Consider the following 9,396-nt stretch of genomic DNA (forward strand, 5'->3'; position numbering starts at 1 on the left):
ATGAAGACGTGAACATTTGTGTGTGTGGGCGTATTTGTGCTTGTTCCCAGTAGGTGGTCTGCACAATCCAAACAAACAGATCCACTTATCTGCAGGACACCCTAGAGTGTTAGTATACAAGACTTGTTCACTATATGTGTGTGTGATACTGAAGGTTAACCTCTGAATTTATATATTTCTGGCTTTGGCAACTTCTGTTGCAGATACATTTTGTGAATGTAGCATCTTTGGTCATATATTTTGTGGACAGAGAACACAGGGAGAGGAGAGGCTGAAATACTCCCTGCTGTGGATCTTTCATTAGGTTTTTTCAAGTACTACAATATTTCAAAATCTGAATGTTGACTATGTTGACTTTGATTCTGCCTGCGCAGTGGGAACCCTGCTTGGTTTACAATGCCCTTCTAAGCTGTGTTTATTGAATAACACGGAGTAAGCACGTCCTACCTTAATTTGCCTGGGTTCAATTTATTTAGCTTTAGATTTAGAAATACAACATTAAATTCAAGCTAGGATTCAGACTTTTTTCTTTTGAGACCAAGCCTATTGTGAATAGAGCCTATAGGACAATAAAAGGAATTCAGTACTTTGGAAACCTACCAAGAATTTTTGTAAAATATTTGCAGATGTTTCTTTTTTCCCCTTGTAACGGTTTATTCATTAGCGTAAGTGCTTTTTAATTAAAATCCTCTGAGTTTTTTTGGCTCATTGTCCAACTCCTTCCAACCTTTCTCATTCTACTCCAACTGCCAACGAGGGAATTTATTTTTCCTCCATTAGCTTTGCTACGGTGGATGTTGACCAGATATACGTCTGCTCGGAGTGTGTGTTTGTGTTCCGGGGCTTTTCAATAACACAAATACATGTTCAATCCGATACTCCCTCCTGGTATTGCCTGTAATTGGCCCGACTGAACCTGTGTACTTGGCGGTCCAGTCCTGTCTGTTTTCTGGGCGACTATATTTCTACAGTGCTTCAGAAAGTATTCAGCCACCCTCCAGCTTTATCCAAATGTTTTTCAACAGTAACTGATTTAGCCCTAGACAGCCCAGTGTTGCATGTAAACTGCAGTGCACATGAAAACAAATTCCAGTCATCAAGAAGAGATACTAACATAAAACATGTGCAAAGGTGTCACTTTGAAGTTAGTGTCATATCTGCATGGGGCTTTAAATGATGCAAATCAAGTAGAACTGGATGCAGACGCATGTAAGGGTTTAAATGGATTCAGTTAAGGTTGAGTGTCTCTGCCACACTCAATTCCTCCTTATGCCAAAGTGTTATTTTATAGTGAAATTATAGTGGTTAGCATGAGTTTTGATGAATTAGGATTTTGGTGGTGTGTCAGTAACTACAAAGATCGAGGCATACTTCCAAACTCAGTTGCAGGAGAGGAAGGAAACCAGTCAGGGATTTCACCATGAGGCAAGAAGTCTTTTTTTTTGTTTGTTTCATATATGTTGCAAATATGTATGTTCAATGAATACATGCAAACAGGAACCCCCCCCCCCCCCAAACACAAACACACACCCAGTACACTCACTGGACAGAGCTTTCATATTTTGTAAATGAAATGGAACAATTAGAGACTTGACTTAACAGACTAAACTGAAATTGCTGCCAAATGTGTTTCATGTATTGATTCGAGGTTGTGAGTACTTTATGTGCTCAAGTTTATATTAACGATACATATGTTATACATAAAAAAATGCTTTATACTCAAGTAGTTTGTGTAGATAGTTGTCAAAAAAAGAATGTTATCTAACGTTTCAGTGAGAATGTCATGGGGATTGAATACTTTCCAGATGACGCTGTACATATTGATTTATGTCATTTCAGAAGGATTCATCTGCCAGGACAAAGTATTTTGGGAGATACTTTGCCTTTTCTCTTTCTGAATATGTCACTGAGTTGCAGTTCTTTTTTTTTTCATTTCAGTCGTGGTGCCAAGTTGCATTTCAGTCCCTAAGGACTTTGTTGAAAGGTATTTTAAGAGCACATGAAACCACACAGAAGTTGCCTCTGTAGACTCTGTGCCGAACTCTGAGGCTGGGCTAAACGCTGGGCTGAACGCTGGGCTAAACGCTGGGCTGAACACTGGGCTAAACGCTGGGCTGAACACTGGGCTAAACGCTGGGCTAAACTCTGGGCTAAATGATGGGCTAAACGATGGGCTGAACACTGGTATTCAGAAATAGCCACCAGATCAGATGCCGTTGGTCTGTTTTCCATGGGTGTTGAGTCTGTGTACCATGCAGAGTTGAACGCAGGCAGCTCAATGCAGCAGCTTACCGAACAGACACACTGATCCCTATCTCCCTGGAGGCACAGTTAAATATTTGTTACAAGCAGGAACATTTTTGTTTGTTCTCTTGATTGGGGTTGCTGTGGTTGATTACCCTGTTTTTTTTTTTAAAAGAGAAGAGAAGGAGGGGTGAGGAAAAGGAATGAGGGAGAACAACTGGGAATAAAAACCCTTTGCTGACCTCCTAATAACCTCTCGATAACCTCACTACAACGGTCAGGTCGATCACCTCATCCTAGCCCCTGAGCCGCCATCTCCAAATAAACAACTTCTGTCAGCCCTTCTTGTTTTCTCATCATGTAACTTTGAGATGAACTTGGTGAACTCCAAGCGAAACGCAGGGACGAATTGGACTGTTATTACACTCCCTTTTCTGTACAGTTCAACACACACCTGAACTGGGGGAACGTAAATGTGTTCTTTCGCTGCAGCTACTTTGAAAGTCCTCCAAAATGCAGTGCCCTTCCCGGGAAGTGTAACAATACCGTTGTGGTTGTCCCCGTTCCCACGGCACCACCAGGAAGCTGACTCTTGGAAGTGTTGAGGGCCATACAAAGTGTTGTCTCAGCCACGGTGACTGTCCCAACTGGCTGGTTATGCCACGGCGTCGCCGTGACGTCGCCGTTGCGCGGCAACCCCCTACCTCTCCCACCCAGTCCCACCCAGTCTCTACAGCTCTGCCGCTTGTCTGCCTTCACAGAAGCCCCAGAAGCCCCGGGGGGTGGCGCCAGCGCCGGCTTCCTGAAGACCAAGGAACACGACATCATACAGCGGCAGCGCGTGGTTGACCTGTGGAAGGACGGCAAGTCGGAGGGGTCCATAGGGCAGGAGCTGAGGATGCCCAAGTCTACGGTGCACAGCATCATCGTCAAGTACCGCCTCAGTAACACTGTGGAGAACCTGCCCCGCAATGGACGGCCCAAGAAACCCTGAGGGCGGGGGGTGGTGGGGGGGGTGGTTGGGTGGGTGGGGGGGTCAGAGGGAGAGACATAGCCTGATGGAATCAAAGAGGAGGAGAGTGGAGACGAGGCATTGAAGTAAAGGGAGAAAGAGAGACGGATTGGCTAGAGAGTATGCAAAATAAAGTAAAACATGGATGATAGAAAGTGAGAGAGGGTGAACTGTCTGGCCAACAAAAAAAAAAATGAGGGAGAAAATGGGGGAGGAAAGAAGGAAAGAGGCCCAAACCTCGGACTCTTGGGGGAGAAGTGTTGGCAGAGCGAAAAAGAGAATGGGGGGGAAAGGAGAGTATGTTAATGTAATCAGGAGAGAAGGGTTTCAAGAATGTAGGAATGAGCTGCTGAACCAGAGAAAAATGCAAAAAAGGGGAGATTTGTCCTTTTTCATTCCTCCTTCCCCTTATCAGACAAATCAACCGTCCGTTTTTCCCCCCTTCTTTCTACCGTTTGGACCGTTTTTCCCTCAGGAATCATATTTTATCCGACGGCTGAGGGAGCAAGGCTATCGCCTCTCTCCGACCTCGTACTCCTTCATTCCTCCAGAATCCCTCTCTGAATCCAGCGCAGCTCCCCCTTCCCCCACCCGCTCTCTTACTCACAACCACACACACACCCAGCAACACGGGAGACCAGCTCAGCGTTATCGACCTCTACTAAGACCAGTCTCTCCCCGAAGACACCGACACACGGCGAAGTCAGGCCAGTGCAGGCCAAAGTGGATCACCCTGGATTTCCTCATTCTGACTAAGAAAAAGGAGCATGAGATAAACAGAGGGACGGAAAGAAAACGTCCTTTGAGTAAAACACCCTCACTTTCCCCCTGACCTTTAACCCCCCCTGCAGAAATCGTGAAGCGGTTCCGATGTAGGATACAAGAACGATTTTGTGTTTTCATGTGTCTGTCATCGTCGCAATGAACCAATCAACAGAAGACTTTGAGAGGGCAGAGACCTATGGGAAGAGAGCTTGGCGTGGGTTCATGTATTCTTTGTACTGTACTGGCCAGTGACACTTACCTTAGGACTTCCTTTATTTTGACGGATGTAAGGACGAAACCAATGCAGGTTCCGTTCTGGGATGTGGGGGGTCTAGTGTTAGGGGGGGGGTGTGTGTGTGTAGGAGATGTGCACGGCTAGCATTTCCTGTACCTCAAAGCACAAAGCGTGGCTGGACTTGTTCACCCAGATTCCTGAACAGATCAACACTACTCAGAGATTAGGTTGGATCCGTAAGAAGGGAGAGTGAAATCATACAGGACAAGCCTGTTCACATGTGCAAGCGCAGGCCGTGCATGAGAAAAACGTGTGGGCGTACAAACGTGGGAATGCACACGCCCACATGCCAATGCATGGACACACACAGACACACACGCATACACATGCACACGCGCGCGCACACACACACACACACACACACACAGGAAAATAAATACTTGCATCACACATCTCTGGCAGTGGCATTGTGGGTATTGAATGTTAGCCTGCATAAAGCTGCAGGTCTGTATCTTCAAGCGTTCTCTGGTTCTGTGCCAGCTTATGAACTCCAAAACCTTTTCTGCCTGCTCTCATTGTGGTTGCCAGGTCTTCTCAATTCCTGCTTTAAATGTGTCTGAGGTGAATGATAGATCGCACTACTGCATTGGCTGTTTAGACAGGGAGGCTCAGGAGGGAACAACTGCCAGGACGAAACACTCTCTGTCTCTCTCGGTCTCTCGGTCTCTCTGATAGGCCACAAAAAAAGCTGCAGGAACAAAGCAAACATAGAACAGAATGAAGTAGGAATTACACTACGGTCCTGAGAGGGGGAGGGAATGGGGGATGAGGGGGGGGGGGGGTACGCTTGGATGGGTTTCCATTGAGAGTGTAGCACTGTAAATGATATGAGACATCTGAAGGAGTCCTTTAAACAGTCCCAGTGGTCCAGAACATTCCTCCTACTCACATTGTCTTGTGCTTGCTCCTTCTCCTTATTTTCTTCTCTTTCAGCCTCTCGTTTTTCACCTCCCTCATTCTCCTTATCGGTCTATTTCTCTTTCTTCACATTTCTCTTGCTAACTTTCTGTGCCCCCCCCCCCACCCACCCCCTCCCCCAACACACACTCACAACACACTCACACGCATAACTTTCCAGCTTAATTTTATTGCCGTTAATCAGATTTGGACTCTGACACACACAGTTGCCCAGCAGCAACTAAAGTCCCTCCACCTCTCTTTCCTTGCAGTGGCCCCCATTTGGGCTGCGCGCCACAAGACTTCCATGTTCCCCTTCCGTCCGTCCGTCTCCGTGCAGCCGCAGATCATATCGTCACACAGCTCGGCTCCATACCTCTTACGTTCACACTTGAGTCATTCCACAGACACTCTTATGCGGAGTTAGCGTTCCCTCAGGTCGAACAGCCACGCAGCCCAGTTATAGTAAGTGAAGCAGCTATCGGCGGTGAAAGGAAGAGAGCTCACAAAGTGAAATAATTAAAGATAGACAGGGTGAGTTGTTTTAGCTGATCTAAAAAGTATGGTTTTGTTAATAAAAAAAAAAGAAAATGGGCAGGAACTCCGGTGGAGCTTCGAGGGGGAATAACAACAAAGTGTTTTGACTGGGCTGAGCAAGGAGCGCGAAAGCCAGGAGGCCAGAAGTGGCAGAACGAAAAGCTCTGGTAGGATTGCGGGGGTTGGAGCTTTCACTTGGAATTAGGGAGGGAAAGTGCCTGTGGTGGATGTGAACTTCAAATGAACGCGATTGGCATGTGCAGACAAGCGGGATGATGTGGGAGAACTTGGGAAGGTCGGACACCAGGTGAGCCGCAGTGCTCTAGATAATATCCCCTTGGTTACTCCTGGCTCACTTCCTGTGGGTTACCCCTGGATAACCTCCCATGGGTTACTCCTGGATAACTTCCAGTGTGTTAACTTTCCTGAGCGTAGCGCAACCGCCCCAGAAGACCTCATCAGGGGGTGCTGATGTCTTAACTTGGGGAGGTCTGCAGCTCTCCCAGCACCCGTTCTTCCTGTGTGTCTGGAGTCGGGGGGTCTTTTAGCGGACAGGCCCTCACCCAGAGGAGCATGTAAACAACACTGTCTCCCAGGACGGGGGCCCCCCTCTGCTCTGGGCAGAGTAGATGCTGTGTGTTCGTAAGTTTAGGGGTGTTGAAGGTCATGAAAACCGAGGGAAAAAACATGTATATCAATGTAGACTTCCTGTGTAGACTAATAACAAGTAGTGTGTGTGTCCTCACAGTTTCCAATGGAAGAGCGACAGTAGAAGCAGCCATAGACATGACCGCAAACTACAGCACGTTTCATAGATATTTCCGTTCTCCAATCAAATGTCAGCGTAGTGTGAGAACCTCTAATAATACTTGGCAAGGCAGAGTTTTAATGACTGCGCTTCCTCGTGCCTTGTAAGACTAGTTCTACCACTGAGATGCTGGAAGAGTGTGTGTATGTGTGTGTGTGTGTGTGGGGGAGGGGGGGGGGTGCAAGTGTATGAATGCCAGCTCCTCCTCCTAAAGCAGACCCCCCATTAAACATTGACTATAAGCTGTTGGATTTTGTATGATTCTTGTTACCTTAACATACAGTGCAGTATATGATATTCTGAATGTATATGCAGCTCGCTCATTAAAAAGGTTATCATAAGGCCTTGGTAGTCAGTGTGTATCAATCTCTATAAAGTGTGTATCATTTATACTGTAAACAGTGTGTGTGTGTGTGTTTATTATTCTCCTTCCCCACATGCATAATGGAGGGTAATGATTAAGAGAGTGCTAGAGTCATTCTGCTGGAGAGCAGTTATTTTGTTCAAAACAACACGTTAATGACCTCTGTTAACCATAAAGGGAAGAAAAGATTAAAGCTGAAAGACAAGATCAAACTACAAGTTTTTGATGGGTGTGTTCATATGTTTGGGATTTTACACTAAGTCCATAATGTTCAGAGAGATGTGTAGTTATTCATGTTTGTGTGGGTGTCCGTAACTGTCTCTTGGTCTCTTTCCACTATAGTGTTGAACGGGCCTCCCATGTCCGTGAAGAAAGAGAGAGAGGCCGAGCTTCTCTTGAGCAGGAGGGACCAGCGATGTGGGGAGGTCATCTGTATCGACGACTAAACTACACCACTTACTGACCACACACACACACACAAACAGGTGGACATATATATATACACACACACTCTCTGCAGACTTACAGTCCATGTTAAAACGAACCCCACCCCGCGTGTGCATACACACTAAAATACAGACACACACACACACACACTTGTGGTCCATGCTGTCACATACACACCCTTACCTGCTCGATCTCTCATTGTCTGCCTCAAACCAACCAGTACTCCTCACAAGCAGCGCTAGTCATTCAAGGACTCGGCTCCAGAACACGAGCGTTCTGTAAGCCAGACCACTCAGCCATCGCATCGCTCACAGTCGACCCGGGATGTCTGAGAACAGACAACCGCTACAGAACCCGACCCTTTGATCCTTCAGTGACAGGAAGCTGCATGATACAACAGTTCGGGTCTCTAACACCATTCCTGCCGTTCGTCCTCTGGCGCATGCAATGCTAATAATCACACTACGCTGTGCCATGGAGGTCAGGGTTGTGCTACGCAAGCTGCGCGTCTGCAGTGTTTTATTTTAGCGCCCGATTTTATCCGAGGCTTTCGGGAAAACCATTTATCAAACGTCCCGTTGGAGACAGCACTATACATCGCCGGAAAGCCTGTGCCCACCTCTATTTGACATAGACCTTACGGTACTCGTAGGAGTTCTGAAGACTCGGTCAGTTCAACCCAACTCAGTGTTATAGGGACTAAATCAGGTATAACAGGTATGCCAGAGGATGGTCTTGTGTTCAAATTAATGTCTAAAATCAGATCCCCTATATAATGGTCTTGACAAGAAGATTCTCGGGGGGAGGTCTTCCCTCTTTGCCGATACAGTAAACGTGGAGGAGTAAAGACGTAATGTCTCCTTGTTAACGACCTAAAGTTGAAATTGTGTCTTCGCATTTCCCCCGAAAAAACTAACTTCTGGTTGTTGGGGAAAGCGCCGAGTATGTAAGGCTATAGACCTGGATAGAGTTTATATCTTTGGGTTTTTAGCGTGGGAGGTTCTGGGTGCCAGTTCACTAGGCCTCGTTCACAACAGTCACACGGATAGTTTCAATACCCCCTGCAAGACAAGATACATACAGTGCTCTCTTCAACCCTCCTTTGGCTTCTATCACCCTCTACCTTCCTAATCACCTTCTCCATCAATTCTTCCTGTTTTATTTTTCGAGTTTCTACTTCTTTCTACGAATTCTGTGATATTCTTTGCATATTTAAACTTGGCTTATTCGTGTTCTCTTGTGTTTTTACTTGTTATCTTACTGCGACTATGATTATTATTATTGTCGTCGTCCACGTTGCTGTTGTCTTTGCTGTTACTATTGAAAAAAGAGCTTCTACCAAATGAGAAAATGAGAAAACGGTAAAATGTTACATTTTGTGCACAAATGCACTTCTTATATCTGACATCTTATAATCACAAGAGAAACCAAACGAAGAGGTTGACCTTTGAACTTCGGAAATGGATATAATGCAAAACATAAACATATTGCTTACATTCTAGATTTGGGGCTTGCAAATAACCTATATAACAGATTACATATGTAACCCTAAATGCATTAAGACAAAATGAATCAGAGTACTTAGGCTACTATTTCAACAACACCAGTTTAAGTACATATTCTCTGGAAATTTAACAGGCTGTTATAGTGGAATCGATTCAGAGGCCGTTAGTAGAATCATTTTATATACCGCATCCATAAATATGCCTTAAACATAACATCGCTGAAATAACTGTAGAGGAAGTTACGTCTGAAATAAGTCTGAATTCATCAGATGTTGACTCTTTACTTGCTTGTTGGAATAGTCCAGTTTCAGTTCCCTTTAATTATTTCAAATAATGAAAGTAAAAAAAAAGTTAATTTATTTCCCTAATACCCCAGATACTCCACACTGGTGTTCCAAGTGTAGAGTCTAAACAACATTTCGCCGATTATATTTGGCAACCCCTTAACTAAAATGTATACAGTCAAATCCAGCACTTCTCTCTTATCTTGTTCTTTTTTCAGATTTTGTGTTTTTGTTTTTC

General features: G+C 45.3%; 1 protein-coding gene across 6 annotated transcripts in view; it reads left to right on the plus strand.

Moving 5' to 3' along the window:
- The window catches only part of chd3 (chromodomain helicase DNA binding protein 3), a 32,527-nt gene extending 23,290 nt beyond the window's left edge, over window positions 1-9,237 (plus strand). For 4 of the 6 annotated variants that reach the window (XM_029117682.2, XM_029117683.2, XM_029117684.2 and 1 more), the window contains exon 39: window positions 3,006-3,238. In XM_029117682.2, coding sequence (XP_028973515.2) covers window positions 3,006-3,238 — 233 coding nt within the window. Of the gene's footprint in view, window positions 1-3,005; window positions 3,239-7,264 lie in introns of those variants that run through there. The other 2 variants (XM_029117686.2, XM_029117687.2) reach the window with 1 other exon arrangement.
- Window positions 9,238-9,396: the final 159 nt, after the last annotated feature.

Source organism: Esox lucius, chromosome 24 (genome assembly GCF_011004845.1).
Source record: "Esox lucius isolate fEsoLuc1 chromosome 24, fEsoLuc1.pri, whole genome shotgun sequence".
Classification (NCBI taxonomy): domain Eukaryota; kingdom Metazoa; phylum Chordata; class Actinopteri; order Esociformes; family Esocidae; genus Esox; species Esox lucius.